Below are 16,872 nucleotides of genomic sequence, written 5' to 3'. Positions count from 1 at the left end.
AGGCTGCCATTCTTTGTCTTTATTTACCATTCCCAGTTGTAGGACACCAATCTTGGCACTGTAAATAAAATAAAAAAACATAAAGAGTCCCAAAGAGTAATTTTTCTACTACGGAGCGGCCTGGTAGCAAATTGCAGCTGCTTAACACTTCAAAAAAGACAACGTTTTTTTTATTTAAGCAAGCCTGGGGGAGCAAGAATGGAACAGGAAGAGAATATGTTTACAAGGGTAACAATGAGGGAGCTGGGTATGGGAAAATAGAAAAGAGAAAGCAAGAAAGCTGAACTGCTCAGGAGGGTTGAGTTGGGGAGAAGGAACAAACAACCAGGGTGGAGGAGTGAGAGCAACACAGAGCAAAAGGGGTGAGGTTTCAGTGGAAAAGCATTCCTTGAATGTAAGCAGTGGAAGATAAAAGCCATTCATTCATTCAGAAATTATGGTGAAGAAACTACAGTTCAGGGGCGGGACAGACGCTAGAAGAGAAAGAAAGCCATTGAATAAGAAGTAAGCAAATGAGGCTGACAAGGAGGCCAACCACTGGTTAGCACTGGACTGACCCAGAGACAGCTGTAAGTATTGGTCTTTTCCTCAATAGGAATACAACAACAGACCGCTAAAAGCAGTCTTTTAGACAGACCTGATTATAAGATAATACATTCTAGATACTCTAAAACTTGTAGTTGAAATACCACCGTCTGGAAACTGGCATACAAATAATTTAAGCTGAATAATTTAGACAATGGAGACTGATTTGGGACATCGGATTCCCACAAGAATTGAATCTCATAGTTGTCAAACAGCAACCTACCTCAAAGATAGAAAATGGATGCATTTGCTTTGGCAGTTTCAATTTATATAGTGGATTTTGAGTGTAGTAGGTGTTAAACCTTTTTGATACACAAATGTGTTGCTTTAACTGAAAGATTTACATCAGTAGTAGTAATAATGGCAGTCCACGTTATAGGCTACAGATTATGTGCCCTGGGTTTCAGGGGAGTCTTCTAGCCAAATGGTCATTTATTGTCTGATTGAAGATGATTAAGGAGCTCCATTGAGAATTTTGCTCTTTGCAGCAGAAGGGATATTTCAGTGCCTCTGCCTAAGACTAGAACATCCCATGGGTGTAGGTGAATAGGGGAGTAAGAATAAAAGTTGAAAAATGTAGAAGAAATGTGATTTATTTTTTGTTGCTGTTTGATGACTCTATCATTTTAACATGTATCTCATTGCCAGAACTCACAATGGATAAAAACGATTTCCTGCGCAGACAGATGAGGAAAGGAGCTGAGTTGTCTTCAACATTGAACACCCCAAACTATCTTAAACCTTCAAATGCAAAGTAAGTATTAAATAATGTCTAATTCATTGTTAATTATCAAAGTGCAGCAAGTTTTTATTTTTTTTACAAAGTGCAAAGTGGCCTACTTTTACCGGCCAGCAGATGAGAATTTGATTCCTTAGGTATGGAAACCATAATTTGATTACCCACTACCACAAGATAATGGGTGCAAAAGTAAAACTGGTTGTTTGCTCTGCTCAGGTGTGGGCTGCAACTCAGATCCCAAAAACAATCTTGATCAAATGAACAAACTTGAAATGTTTGCAGGTAGAGCTTTTATGTCCCTATTTTTATTTTGCATCCATCTCTAAGACCCAACATTACCCATCCATGTGGTTTCCACTGTATGTGCAGGTGGGGTTATGTCCAAGAAACAAGTAATGAAAGTCCTCAAATCTGTAACATGACTTTGTCACGTTTACTAATATTTTGCCTTAATGCAACTACTTTGATATGTGCATGCTTAACTATATTTCTTTGTGCAGAAGTGTAGTTAAGGATTTGAGCAATGTACAAAAGAAGATTGCTGCGTTAGCTGTTCTACAGATACTACAGCATTGCAGACCCCTCCTTACTTTAGACTAATAGGCATCACTACACCTCTGGGAATGGAATGGTTAAATACAGTTTTGCACTGCAGATAGGAAACTGCCAAGTTTGCTAAATCTGCTTTGTGTTCATTTAACTCCATCACGCTGATCTCTTCCCCCCCCCCCCCCTCCACAAACAGACTCCTGAAATACTGTCAGAGTTAAAAGGGCTCAGCTCACTCAGACTTTCACTTAGCAAAAGCAGTCCCAGTGTGCTGTTATTCCCCAGAGTGGCATAGGGTATTCACAGCTGGAGGTAACTGCATGATTCATCAATGCTTTACCGAAGCTGGTCAATAGAATGTTTAGCAGCCGCACACTAGAACGTAAACTGAGGTGCCAATGTGGCCTTTCCACAAGGCGTTTTCTGAGGCACACTTTGAGCTAAGTTAGATCTCAGGGACCAACTCAGACTACCAATTGCACTCAGAAACTTCATGTTTGGCCTCAAAAAAGCAAGCATAAGAGTAGATGTTAGAATTTTATGTTGAATGTGTTGGTTAGGTATTTTGAAAAATTTGCTCCAAAAGAGGCATAATTTCAAATCTCAGATTCTGCAATTACATTTCTGTTCTGTCTATCCTTTGTGGGTAATTTCATACCTTTTATTGATGCTACAACTTCAGCAGTAGCTCCTCGGACCGCCTTTCAAGCTTTTCTAATTCTCTTTAGCTGTGAAGAGGAGAATGAAGACTTGATATGGGCCCGTAAGTAGTCTGCATTCCCATTATTTAGTTTTATGTAGCATTCAGACACTAGAAGTATATCTCTCCTTTAGCTTTACAACAAGAAATACAAAATGCAACACAGTGATCTTGAGGAAATTAATATAGAATGCAGGAATGAGTCGGACCAAGTTAGATTGGAACTGAGTTAGCCGAAGTCAGATGAGATGGAGTGAGAATTAGCTTCACAAACGTGTCCTCTTCTTATTCAGTCTTCTCTGACGGCTAAGAGCTCTGACATGTATTCATACTCTATCCCAATGGGTGGTATGACAAGGAGGATTTATCTAATATGGTAGTTTTCATGATTTTGTGTGGAGTAAAGCTACATAATTTTGCCACTCAGGAAAAGCAAGTTGGTTCTGGTGCTACTAGGTCGAGTTCCTATATAGCAAATACAATGGCATGTGGCAGAAAAAAAACTCAGCCGCTTTAGTTTCTAAATTCATAAGCAACAAATTCTAACCTGACAGTTAAGCACCATGTCTTGCATTGTAAATCGTGAATTAGACAGGGACTTGTCTTCCACACAGACAAACATAGTCAAAAACATTCGGACACTTGTCTTTCGTGTGGCAAGTAAGTGTGGGTGTTATTTTGACTAGATGCAACCCATAATTGTGAAATGAGATGACGATATGCAGAGAAATCTTCTCCCACACTTGAAATTTGAGGAAGCAGTCCATCAGGGACTCAATCAGAGAATACAATATACAATGCTGTTTGACTTCTGATCCTTGTAATAGCAATCAATTTTTCTACTTGTGTAGCCCATACCTCCGTGTCTGTAGGCATACCGGTCAACTGTCTTCCACCTCAGGGTGCACTTTAGCATTATTATAGGAAGATAAATTGGTTTGATGAACATAGTCAATTCAATTTGGGTAAATTTAAATCTGGACTTTCTGTTGCCATTTTTTACTGTAGGACACCACGCTTAAGTTGTCTTTTAGAAGATTTATATAGGTTAATGGAGATTTTCCAGATTACGCCCAGTGAGTAATGAGAGCCAAACAAGAGCACTGCCTCTCAGGCCACCTTAAAAAAAAAAAAAAGTTGAATAAATGTGGAGTGAGAGACGTTGCTGAATGTTGCAGCTAATCAGTGAACAGCACCCTGGGGGTCCAGTGTCATGTGGATGGTGGCACACAATTACTAATTCCCCTATAAAGGGCAGCAGCCTTAGAGCACTAGTTCAAGGATGCCGTTGTCCTCCAAGAAGTAGAAAGGCTTCTGGTAATCTCTCTAACACTTTAATAGGTAAGAGAGAGCAGAAAATAAGCCAATAGTTAACCAAAATGTGTGGATCTGCATTTGGTTTCGTGACAATTGGAACTTCAGTGACTATCCATCAGCCTACAAACTCCAATTCATATTGTGGATTTCACTGGCCGACCAAGTGCTATACCACCGTAAAGGTATAGTATCTAGACCTGACTTGAGAGAAGCTGTCACAGGGAGATTTGTTTACACAGGGACTCCAGTTGGCCATAAAACACAACAGTGGTGTCATTGCATGTTTTTACTGCATTAAACTGGAGTGTAAAAAGTGTATAGCAATTATAGTGATGGGAGAGCATTACCAACGGAAAGTATTAGAAAGCTGAATGCTTAATATATAATCAACATTTTATTGTAAAAACAAATGCCATAACCAGATCCTACATAGTATGTTTTGCTGATCTATGAAATGTATTTTAACATTATATAACACCTAGTACCCCTATGTGGGGTGCTGAGGAGCAATGTACCCAAATTCTCACATACCTTTCCTCTAGCGTGTTTAAACCAAGCTCAGCCTTTGTGTTGTCCGACTCACAGGTCCATGGGCTATATCCTGACGCTGTCATTGAGAATAACTTATGGCCTAGACAAGACATGTTAACAGTCTATTCTTGCTTCTGAAGCTAAGCATATAGTGCAGAGTGTAAAACGCACAGCCTTGGGCAGTGAAAACATGGTATGTCAATTACACATATGTAGGATAATTACAAGTATTAGTAATAACTCATGTATATATCCAACTGTGCAAACACACAAAAAATGTAAGAACCAACAGATTATTACATAAATAATGATAAATGCATGTAATGTTACCCTATGGCGGTCAAAAAATCAGAGGTCAAAAGTCATAACTCATTGATCATAAATACAATCTGCAACGAAAGGAGAGGGCACTAATAGAATGATACTTATGACAGCTTAAGGTTCTATGTTACGTTTGTCATGCCAGAGGTGGTTTATTAAATTTAGTTGATTACCTACAAAACACAATCCATTATACCCTTAACTCCAACTTTTCCCTATTTTAGTGCAATAAAATTATTCCTGATGCTTCTTTAATGGCAGAAGGACTTGTAAGTAAGTTCACACCCTGCGTTAGGGATCCAATGTTCAAACGAGACTTTATTGTAGAAGAGAATTGGGAATAACTACTGATGTATTAATTACAGTTGTCTTAACCATTGGCCTGTTGTGCCACTCTGGTCAAATCCTCAATGAGCAGAGTCTTCCTTTGGGCCCCTATGTTAGTGGTAACTTCTCGTTCAAGGTTAGGTGGCACTTATAATGAGATAATTCAATCAACATTTCTTTTAATAGTACCTAAGCCCATGAGATGTGTTTGAGTAAAAAGAAAGAATTACCCTCACACATGGCCAATGTTGGTAGGTTTATAAAAGTGCGAAAATCTCTGGGCTTGCCAGGTCTCATATCCTAATATCGCTGCTCAGGTTAGAAGATTTTAGGGTTGAGGCAAATATATTAGCTTAAAGACTAACTTTGGTAGTGCTATTGTTTAATAAAAAAAAATAAAAAAAAGGCATATCCTAATACCGAACTGTGGCATTGCCTGTTGAAATGTCTTTGGTGTGTTAGTAGTGGGCTGTGGGGCTTTCTATGTTTTATTATGGAAATATTAGTCATTCTGTCTGGCTCCTGAAGTCATTAACAGCAATTTATCACAACTTTTTCTTGTATCAAGGGCACCCAAATGGATTAACTTTGAGTCCATAATTTAATGCCATATATATTAAACAACAAACAACTTTGTAAGACTTTTAGAAGTCATAATATAATAAAGCCACATAAACATTCTGATACACACATCTGATCCTGGCAAGGAATATTAGATCTTTAAAATCGGGATATGTTGCTTAGGTCACTATTAGGTCCTGAGCATTCCAGAATAATATATCTGCTTTGCCACTTCCCCCTCAAAAACTCTTTAAATATAATTGTTGGAACTTGCGACTCTCCTCCTGGACTCTGAATTACGAGCTGGAGTTTCAGCCTCTGTATTATATCCTTTATATATTCTACGTATCCCCCTTTTAGGTGTATATTTTAAATATAAATGCATCATTATTAATGTTATTCATTGTAACGTGATAATTCAGTTGCTTGAATAAGTTCATTTTTCTGTGTGGTTTTAATAGCTTTTTCAGCTATTGTTTTAAAATCATGAACAAGGCTTCATAGAGATTGACTTCTTGATTGCCCAGTTAACAATAAGCACTGTTTCACAGAAAATGAGTATATGAAAGATTAGAAGGGCTTTACTATTAATTGTTTATTTTGGAAATGCTCAACAATGTTCAAACAGAGTATATAAAGTGGAACATATTGTTATTAGATAGAGAGGACCTTTGATCCAGGAATACGTGACTGAGGCTCATTCAGTAGCCATAAACACCTTTCCTTGCTGAAGGCTACAGGAAAGGCAGATTGAACCCTCAGTTCAGCTTAACTGCCTACTCCAAGGTCTAGCTGCTGAGACATCTACAAGAACAGCAGCTGCTGTTTCCTTACTGAATATTGATTCCAATGTTCTGAAAAGGTCTGCAAGTGTGAACCATCTATGAAACTCGAATTAGGCTCATTTGGTACAATATCTTAGCTAGTGTAGGGAAAAGGAAATGAAGGGTTGGGGGTATTGATATAAAGAAGCCTTATAATACCTTTATTTTTTTATAATACCTTTTATTCATGTTGTGTGTAATGATTTTGATGAATCTTGGAAATATATTCCTAGCTTCATAATGTTGCTGAATGTGCCTGTTGATGAGAGAGTTTGGGTTCCCCTAACTATCCCTGTGAAATCACAGAGGACTGATTGTTACCTAAAACATTTCTCGCACTAGTAATTTTCTCTGTGTTTTGCGAGGTGGTTGCAGTTCACAGGGTTCTCTGTCCCAGGTTGGTACTCTAGGTCTTTAGTGTCAGAGCACCTATGGTACTCATGTCCAGGCCGTGTTCTGAAGGAAAATCCAGAAAAAGCATCAGCCTCACCTGCTTCACAGGGCTAGGTGTGCTGCGTAAGAGCTGGCAAATCAAGGCAACTTGTGTGATGACGGAAGCCACATCTTGGCTATCGGCGATAGGAGGAATACCTCCAGGTACACCTGTGGATAAAAGATAGTAGGTTGTTGGTGCAGCAGGTGAGAGGGGTTGCTGATGAGAGAAGGGCGTCGGACACATTCTGGGCATGTTACACCTGCAAATCTATGTTGAAAGTGCAGGGTCATCCTAAATTAAGGTTGGTGGCGTTATAAGAAAATTATTTGGCTATAGTTATACTCTGTGGTTTAAGTAGTCCCTGAGACTTGTTACACCTGTCATTTGGCTCTGTGGAGAACACAGTTGTTGCTTAAAAGCGGGCATCATAGAAACAGGTGCAAACCTCAGAAGAATGCAAACACGGTGTCTTCCATTCCTATAGGAAGAACACTAATTTTGAACAGGAGGAAAAGTGGTGGCAGGCAAACTGACCAGGGAGCAAAGGAATATTGTGAGCCCTCTGGACTCTATATTTGAAATAAATGGACAGAAATGAGAACTTCTGCTACAAAGAGAAAACAGGAGAAAATGCAGCCTAGAGTGGCTGCCGTTCAGACAATGGTGCAGTTGATAGACAGCAAGGCAGTCCAGATGGACAAAAGGACTGGGAGAGTGGAGAGGCAACAGCAGCACGACAGAGTTTAAGGACATGATGACAAATGCAGTGGTTATTTTGGACTACAAAGCAAGACAGAGGGTATCCTACATCCATGTTCTGGGCTTTCCCCATGTGACTCCAGAATTACCAGTCACTGAGGCAATGAGCTCATTTTTCCTTTATTTAGTGCACCTACAAAACGATGAGATGAATGTGTTACTGAAAGCACATAGATTCCATTTTAGGCTACTGAACTTTATGCAGCTTCTGAAGGGGACACAATTATTGCCATGCTTTGAGAAAATATTCCACTCAGGAGAGCTTTGTTTAAGGGGTATTTTCAAATGGAATACATTAGAGTGCTGCTCTTCCCTGACTACGACAGGCAGAAGCAATTTAACCTGGTGTGATCAGAGACAGTATGTGGAGAGCTTCAGGACCTGCACAATAACAAATCAGCATGTAACTAAAGGATTGGTACAACAGCAATATATTTCTTTTATTGCAAATAGTGGCTGCACGTGCTTTCATGTATGGTCTCAAAACTATGATCTGTTTCAGTATCTGAGTAGCCCTCTTTAGTGACACCTCGAAGGACTGACCAATGGACTGCACTGCTGGATACTCCTTAGTAGTCACAATGCAGAAGGACGTTGGTTTGCAGTGAATCCTTTGGATTCTGGAGTAGTGAGCTACTCACCAAAAAGCGCTTGCACGCCTCGTCAGGGGTAGTAAGCGCTATATAAATACAATTACTTTACAATACAATACAAAGACCCAATATATTAAAAAAAATAAACAACTAAGGTTTGATTGTTTTTTTTGACACCGTGTAGCTGTGCCACTGACACTTATTGTCTTTACTGACCCTTCCATTGTGAGTGCCAGAGATTTTGAAGACAATAGGATACCTTATTATGTGATACAGGGTAATTTAGGGAAGTTTTGTCCTATAGGTAAGAGAAAAACCGAAAGACCACGCGCAGGTGGCACCTAAGATTTTTACCGCATCCAGTTACGGAGACAGGATTGTTCTAGGATTCAGCATCAAAGTACACACCATGCCCTGAGGAATACCCAGCCAAAAGGCCAATGTGAGGGGGCGAAACACATGTTGGCTGTTGTATGTTCTTTCTTTTTGTCTCGGAGCCTTTTCTTTCCTCTCTCTCCCCTTCCCAACCACATTCCTTGTTGGGTCCCTTGGCTTAAAATATGGCATATGATTTAAACCTACATACGTCTGTAGTGCCTAAAGGAATCACACTTATTGAAGTAAATAAATGGATCTTAACTCACATGTTAGCAGAGCACATAATTGAGTTGATATTGGTCTTAATATGGCTTCAAGCAGTCACTGTCTTAATCTGTTGATCAAAAGACAGCTGACTGTCTATGCAAACCTTTAACTGCAGTCTTGAGGATGGGAGTTTTTCCCAGCACATCAGGTCAGCACTGTGGGCCCCCATAAAGGGTGTTGATTTCCTATGATTAGTAACTCCATTTTACTGGCATTCAACTTTAAACAGTTAGGCTGCATCCAGTTAGTGACCCTATCCCTGCAGTTACTGAATTTACATGGCCCATGGTCTTTTAAAGGTCAAGGAAATACCAAAGTGAAAAACAATATACAAAAGGGAGTGCTTAGGAAGTCCAATGTTTCTACTGAAAGTTCACTTAATTACATATTAATCCAGATTATTCAGATTTATGAATTCTTCTTCTAGATCCAATATAACGCAGGAGCTATGATATGGTGTTCCAAGATACATTTTCTTTATTCTTCACAACATCAATAAGCATCCCAGCCAACGCGTTTCATCCTGACAAGGGACTTCATCAGGATTGTAAACTAACAATACACACATTTATGTACATATATAAAATATATGTTCATAAACTAGATCAGCATGTGTATATTCAGGTTACATTCCAAAACATGCATTGGCTCCCTACACCCACTCTTAATACAACATAAATTCCCTAAAAACATGTAAATATTGTTCCATCAAGAGAAAAAAGTCAACACATACACCGCGCAAAAATATAACAATATAATATGCCTTTCTTAGATTTACCTCTCTAGCGTCACTTTGTTTTATGGTTTCGGAGCAGTAGGACTATTAAGAAGGTTGAGTGCTATTGCATACATATTAACAATACAAAACGCTTGTGCGGTCATTTAGAGCCAATACTGCTCTTTTTTGGAATTACAGGTCATAGATATGATTAACTGAATATCATCTGCATGCAAAACTAAGGAGAATCCAAAAATATCAAAATGTCTTCTAACTGGTGGACTTGAATATTAAATAACATAATACTCGAGGAGAATCCTTGAGACACTCCATAAATCAAGTGTTGTTGGTTGGGCAAGACTGGAGCACACGTGACCTGAAATGTGCGCCCTTTAAGAAACTACGTAAGGCATAGCAAGAGCTTGTCACATGTAAGTGCTGCAAATCCACCTTTGTCCAGTATTTGGTTCCTCAGGCACCGCAAGCAAAGCTGACTCAGTGCTATAAGCATGCCATGGAGTAGTTGATGGCATTCCAGATATTCTGATAGCTGTCTGTTAATGACGTTTTCCAGCACTTTGACTAGCACTGGCAAGAGATAGATAGACCCATGGTTCTCTTGTTTCGTCTGATCCCGTGCCGGTTTCTTTAGCAGGGACACTACAGTTGCGTGATTCCACATGGGTGAGGTTACCGCGATTGTTATAGAAAGATGAAGGAGATTGATAAGAGTGAGAGAGAAGGTGAGCCTTGCCATTTTAAATTTTTTTAATGCTTCTGGATCTTCTGGGAAGCCTCGCTTAATGGAACGCATGAGGCTGGAAAAAGTCTCTGTGCTCATTAAGTTGAAAGCTGGAAGACTGCGTATCATGCCCTTACCCGCAAACAGAATGAGATGATTGATGGAGCGCTCAAACTTTTCAGGCACTCAACCCAAGTTACAGGTCTGGATTGAATCCATCATCGTTCTTTAGGTCACTTTCCCACCCCAGTTCAGACGTGGGTCCCGTGCTCTCCATGCCACTGGAGTCAAGCTAGCCTGGTTGATGAGGGGTTACCAAGAAACCGGTTACAGGATGCTTTTTTCCAGTCCAGGTATTAGACACGATTGCAATGCACACACTCCTACACTCAGTGCAAACGTATCTGATAGTAAGAACAAGACATCAGGGTCATGTTTGATAATGAATTCAAAGTTGTCTTCTTTGTGCTTGGCAGGAAGCAGCAGTTAAGGAGCATCAAGAGATAGTTATCCTTGTCCTTTTTTACTGCCTCAGTCCTAGCCACACAGGAGGATTGAAGTAAGAAGTTACAGGTCTTACATCTGCCCACTATGTTTATGAAACTAATATGATGCATGCAGGATTCTACCTTCACTGGGTGGAGATGTTGTAGATGAGCAGCTGTATATTATATGCGCTTTCTACATCAAGGAGCATAATCCCTGATGCTATCCAGCTGTAGCTGGACTTGCCTTTGGCACACCTTTGTTGCTCCAAATGCATGTCCGCACATCAGCCCTGTTTTTATAGCAGTACAACTTTATTGTAGAGTCATGTAACAGCCACTTAGACCGCACACACCAAACGGGTGTTCGTTAGGGTGGAACAGCGAAAGTGGCGGCAACCAGTGCTTGATTTGCAAAAGAATGAGTAATGCTGCCCGAAGCTCTGCTCAGAAGCCCACAGCCGGTGCTGTTAAGTGTCCGCAGACCAATACCAAGGCTGCACAGTCTCAAATCCGCCTGAGGCCTCTTTAATCCATTACCAGACACTCCCAGCCCCTGATGTCACTCTTGCAGGTTCCTGTTTTCTCGCTTTGTGTTGCTTTTACTGTCTTTCTCTTCCTCAGTCATTTCAATATGTGTGCTATTCTCTGTCTTGCGCTCCTAAATATTAGATGTGGCAAAATAAGTACCAGTCCCAAAAAATAAGTGCCGATGAGCACCACCTGCAACCACTGGCTCAAATTAAGCACTGTCCAAGCAGACTTCCTGTGCAGCTACCCGCAGACTGGGGAGATGTCAAACAGGAGAATAAAGGGACTCGCCAGTAAAAGTCAAATGATTTATAAATCAAAAAACAAGATTTTAAAAGCAAGTTTCCCAAGTAAAAGAGCCTTTTACATCAATATGCAAAGTACATATCGACTCTTAGTCGGCCACAGCTGCGCATCGGCCCAGTTTATATGACCAGTAGGTCTTAATCATGGAGTCATGTGACAGCCAACTAGACTGCACACTCCAACTGGTGTTCCTTACAGTGGAACAGAAAAAATGGCGCCAACAGACAGACTGTTTCTGCAACTACCGGTAGATGTCAAAATAGGAGAAAGAAAGGAACACGGGTAACAGTCAAATAATTAATAAATCAGAAATTAAAAAAAACAAGATTTTCAAAGCAAGTTTCCGAAGTTATTCAAGCACTTCAAACAGATTCAAGAGACTTTTACATCCACAGGTAAATCTCATATTGACTCTTAGCAGCTTAGGTTAGTTGGCATAAGTGGCCTCAGTTTTAGGAACTGATGTTTGTTAAATTGGTTTTCTGCTATTTGATACTGTTGAGATGCCAGAAAGAATTAGAGTAACTTAATCCATGTGGAAAATACACCCAATTCTGCATAAAAACTAAAGAAACTTCACTTGACAAGTACGTCTAGTCTTAGCTAAAGAACCACACACAGGCAGCTAGAAGTTACACTGCTTCTCCAAAACAAGCACAATCAATATTCAATACATAAGAAAGCTGGTAACTAGCCTGTGCAGTACAGGAGTCCAGTGAGAACCCAAGCTAGGGGTAACCCTTCCACAGGTTACTCAGTTAAGTGGGTCCGCATCACTGCTCCCCCTACCTCCGAATTGCAATACACCCCTACACTCAACCTACATCAGACTTTTCTTTTATTAGATTGGCTTTATTGGGTTTTCTATTTTTCATGTAGTAAACATCAGTACAAGAAAGGGCATTGTGAGAATATCCGTATTTGAATGAGAACATCAATGAAGAAACAATAAAGCACACCAATAAAAATACAAAAAATAATACAATAGCCATATCTTGTGCAATGTATCATAAGAGTATATAGCGTGTCATCATCAGTGACTGACTGCACTCCTCAACAGGGCATCCATCCTTAGTCAGGATGCTCCATTTGGAGGGCTGAAGACATGTTGTGAGGGTCACTAATTGAGACATGCATAGTGGTAATTTCGTACTATTATCTCAATTTGGAATGTGAGGGCCAGGTCATCCATTGCAGCCGCAATAGGGAGTCTAAAGAAACCCTGCACCTCTTCTTGGTGTAGGGATGCAGACCCCCCCCCCCCCCCTCCTCCCCAGGAACAACTGTGGTATCCCAATGTGTGGTGCCTGTCAGCATCTGGGCTTTCCATTTTGTCGTAATTGCACGCTTGGCCAACAGGAGGGCTAGATCAATGATGGTTCTCTGCTCTGCCGGCTTCTGGCATTTATAGAGCCCCAGGATGTAGTTCTCCACCGATTCAAGCTGTGATGGCCAGTTGTCCTGGTGAGGATTTTGCAGACTTAAGCCCAAAAGCTCCATGCCAGCAGATAGTCCAAATATATGCAGCAAATATCTGCCTGAGAAACGTGGTATTCAGAGTAATCTGGTGATGCCACTGGGCAGATTTTGTGGATCCAAGCCAGCATTAAGTAAGCTCTATGTAATATGTTATGTTGTATGTACTGGAAACATGCATTGCAAGAGACTGTGTGGATATGCAAGTGTTTTGTCCGCTTCTTTTCAGGTTAGGGGTTGCCCTATGTCTAGTTATCACGTCTGCTGAATGTTGTTAATGGGTCTCAGGTCATTTCCAGACTTGGATTAGCGGATATGCAGGAGGTTCAGAGACTGTAATTCCCCAGAGGCACTCCAGTTGTGTGACCAAGCGCCTGTGCAGCAGGAACTGTCCTGCTGGAAAGCCCGTCTGCTCCGACAGTAAATCAAAGGGAATCTGGGCGCCATCTTGAAACATATTGCCAATTGAATGTATGCCTAAGTTCTCTCAAGTCTCTGCAGTTCCACGTCTCGCAGCATTTCGGAAGGCACATATGCACTTCAGGGGGATTTTGGTCGAATGCGGCGTTTCACAAGTAGTGGTCAGGGAGCTCTGTTTGTTCCCTTAGCTCACCTCTGAACAACTACAGCCAGCCGATCATTGAAGCTGCAACGCCAGATAGCAGTGTTCGACTGGTGGGCCTCTAATCCTTCTTGATCGATGGGGACTCTGTGCCACCCTTTGACCCAGGTCAAGTCCCCTAGCATGGTGTTCAGAGTATGAAATGTGCTCTTAGGTATGGAGTTTTGCAAGTTGACAAGGTAACAAAGGAGTCGTAGTAACATCGCCATCTTGGAGAGAGCAACCTGGCTCTGCAGGGAGAGAGCACCAGAATACTGGGGAACCGGGTTCGAGCCTCGGCAATGACGCTGAACATCCTGTGATTCTGGGCAAATCACTTAATCTCCCCGTACCTAACAAAAATGAATGTGTCCTCATGTAACACAACTGGTGCTCATGTATTTCGCGCTATACAAAACTCTGTAAAAATAATAAATAAATAAATTGTCATCAAACAGCTCTTGGTTGCATGATATATATTAATGCTCAGGTATCGAAACATTGAGGACTCTCACTTGATCTGTGGGACGTTGACACTTATGTTATGTGGGCATTAAAGTCCAAGCAATAAATAAAGATGACTTTAAATTCTGTATTTATCATGCACATTTGCTGTGCTTCAAAGACTAAGGTCAAATGTCAGGCTGTGTCTTCCAACATTTTGCTGCCTTTCTAACATGGTTATTGCTGTTTAGAAACTCTTCTCACTTTACAGCCTGAGAAAGAAAAGTAAAGTGAATTTGTTAGAATCTTGCTGGGGTACAGGTGTGTGAAAGGAAAGGCTGTCGCTTTGTAACACACAACAAAATGTAAAATCCTGCAAGCGAACTGTACACATTTACCAGCTACAACAGCAAAAATGAAGCAATTCTTTTGTAGTTCTGAAGTGTGAAAGAAACAAATATTTTAGTAGGGTCAAAAACAAATGATAAATATTCACTGAAACACAGTTCCTACACATTATCATGTGTGTGGAATAAGGTTTTATCAGTAAAGCTGTATGTCTGCGCAAATGTAGTAGCCATTTCATTAGAAAAGAAGTGCCTATAAATAACAGTCCGCTACCACACAATGCTTAAGTTACATAAAACAATTGCCCGCCTCATGTCCATTAAAGCTGGGTGAGTTAAAAAGTTTGGCTTTCTAAAAATTGTGTTATAAAAAGTTCGGGAACCACTGTTGTAAAGTACTGAATCTGTTCCTTTCTAGCCCCTTCTTGCTCAGATTCAAGCCTCCCTTTACTTGAAATATTCGGTCTGCGCTGTAGACATTAAATAGTCTTTTACATTCAATCTGTCGGGCGGTATCACAGGTGAGGGAGGGTAATACACTTTTCATGGTGTAGAGCTGTGGGCCACAAATCTTCAATGTATTTAAGCGTATAGACAAACATAACTAGCCAACCAATTGTCAAGCATCTGCTGCTTTTCTGTTCTTCCCCATAGGAGGCAGTATTCCACCATTACCAGATCATTAGGTCAAGCCTATGGCAGCACGCATGTGCTGCGGAGGAAATCGACCTCTTGGAATCACTTTAGCGTCAGGAGAAGATCGTGCATGTGGTGCTCACACGCAATTTGCGTCTGGCTTCAGCACGCAATTGGCCAAAGGCGTGTGGATGTCCCAGCTTTTCCTGAAATGTTCACTCCCAGAGCGTTTTACTCTCGGGAACCAGCAGCGGCGCGCAGGGGCCATCTTGTTTGAGTCAGGTTTCGACGGCAGCTGCATTCCTTACAGAACACGTGCGTGCACCACTCCCGGTCTTGTGTGCTTAATTATCTACAATTAAGCAAGGTCACGGAGCAGCGAGCTTTTTTTAAATGAAGGAACCGGAAGAGGGATTATAAATGAGACTTGTAAGTATTCGAGCATCTGCTCAGGTTTGTGACTCCGTGTTTACATGTCCTGTGATCAGTGTGATGCTGACACAGAAAGTGTCCTGCTGTTTCTGAATCCTGACTCTGCCTCATGCTCTTAGTGTGCTCCAGCGTAGCTAGCATGGAAAGGAAAGAAATCGACAAATAAATGACTTTTCAATGTTTAACTTCTCAGGCTTTACAGCGACTAATGTTATGCCTTTTGGCCAATGTTATTGATAGAAAAGTGATCCGTTCTGAAGACTCTGGGGGTTTTCTCTATATTCTCCCTTCTAACTGCAGTTTTTAGGTGCTTGCATGCCACCAAGGACGCGCTAGTCTAGTCCAGGGTTTACATTGAACAACCTAAGGCATTGTGGGAGTCGTAGTCTTCGTTTTTTAATGTTGAATAAAAGAAAACCTCCGATGCTGCAGCATTGTGTTCTTGTGACAGGAAGTCACCTGAGTGTCTAATGCCCACTCACTCCAGGAGAAGCGTTCGGGAGGCAACGCTTCCGCACTCTCTTAATCTCCGAACAGCTTCACCTGGAGCGCCCGGTAGGCAAAATGACGATTACACGTTTGCAAGGTGCGGGAGCGTTCGTCCAGTGTCTGGATGTGCCGGCCTGCTGAGGCTTGTCCCTTCATTACACGTGCCCCTAGTTTTGTGGTATTTCGGTTTGACTTGGTAATCACCGGGTGTGACATATTCCACTCATAATTCCGAGCCCTGCGGAAACAGGGCTTTGTGTACAGACTTGAAGCCTGGAAGCTAAAACAAGCATTGGCATAGTCAATAGGTCTCGCCTTTGGGACCTTATAAGTGTTTAGCCATGCAACAGTTGATGTTGTTGCACCAAGGATATTGTGCTGCATAACTAAATACTTATAAGGTCCCAAAGGTGAGAACTATTGGCTATGCCAGTGCTTGTTTTTCTTTCTCTTCCATCCTGGATTCTTGATGTTCAAATAACTTTTTACACACAAAAGGTGGTGGGAGACATGCTTACAAGTAGTCTAAACTACTGCCAGTTGCTCCGGATATCATTCCAGCCCCTCACTTTCTGTGCCATACTAGATGTAGGTTCGCCTAATGCAAGTCACTCCTGACATTGAGCCTTATGGGAACAAACCAACTTCTTATCCTATCATTCATGAAACAGCTGTCCTTTTGGCTATATCCATGTGCCGATGTTTGTGTCAATGTGCCTCATGAATTCAAGTAATTTCACAGAGATAGTTATGGATTATATAGATTAGCCCTAGTCTC

The 16,872-nt window shown here is 41.1% G+C and overlaps 1 protein-coding gene across 7 annotated transcripts in view; it reads left to right on the top strand.

The window, feature by feature from the left end:
• The window catches only part of CENPT (centromere protein T), a 1,095,738-nt gene that overhangs the window by 979,681 nt on the left and 99,185 nt on the right, over positions 1–16,872 (top strand). For all 7 annotated transcript variants that reach the window (XM_085638668.1, XM_085638667.1, XM_085638665.1 and 4 more), the window contains one exon: positions 1,234–1,339. In XM_085638668.1, the coding sequence (XP_085494794.1) occupies positions 1,234–1,339 (106 nt within the window). The remainder of the gene's footprint in view (positions 1–1,233; positions 1,340–16,872) is intronic.

This window comes from Triturus cristatus, chromosome 12 (assembly GCF_964204655.1).
Source record: "Triturus cristatus chromosome 12, aTriCri1.1, whole genome shotgun sequence".
In the NCBI taxonomy this organism is placed as follows: domain Eukaryota; kingdom Metazoa; phylum Chordata; class Amphibia; order Caudata; family Salamandridae; genus Triturus; species Triturus cristatus.
This window is presented reverse-complemented; position numbering and strand designations above follow the sequence as displayed.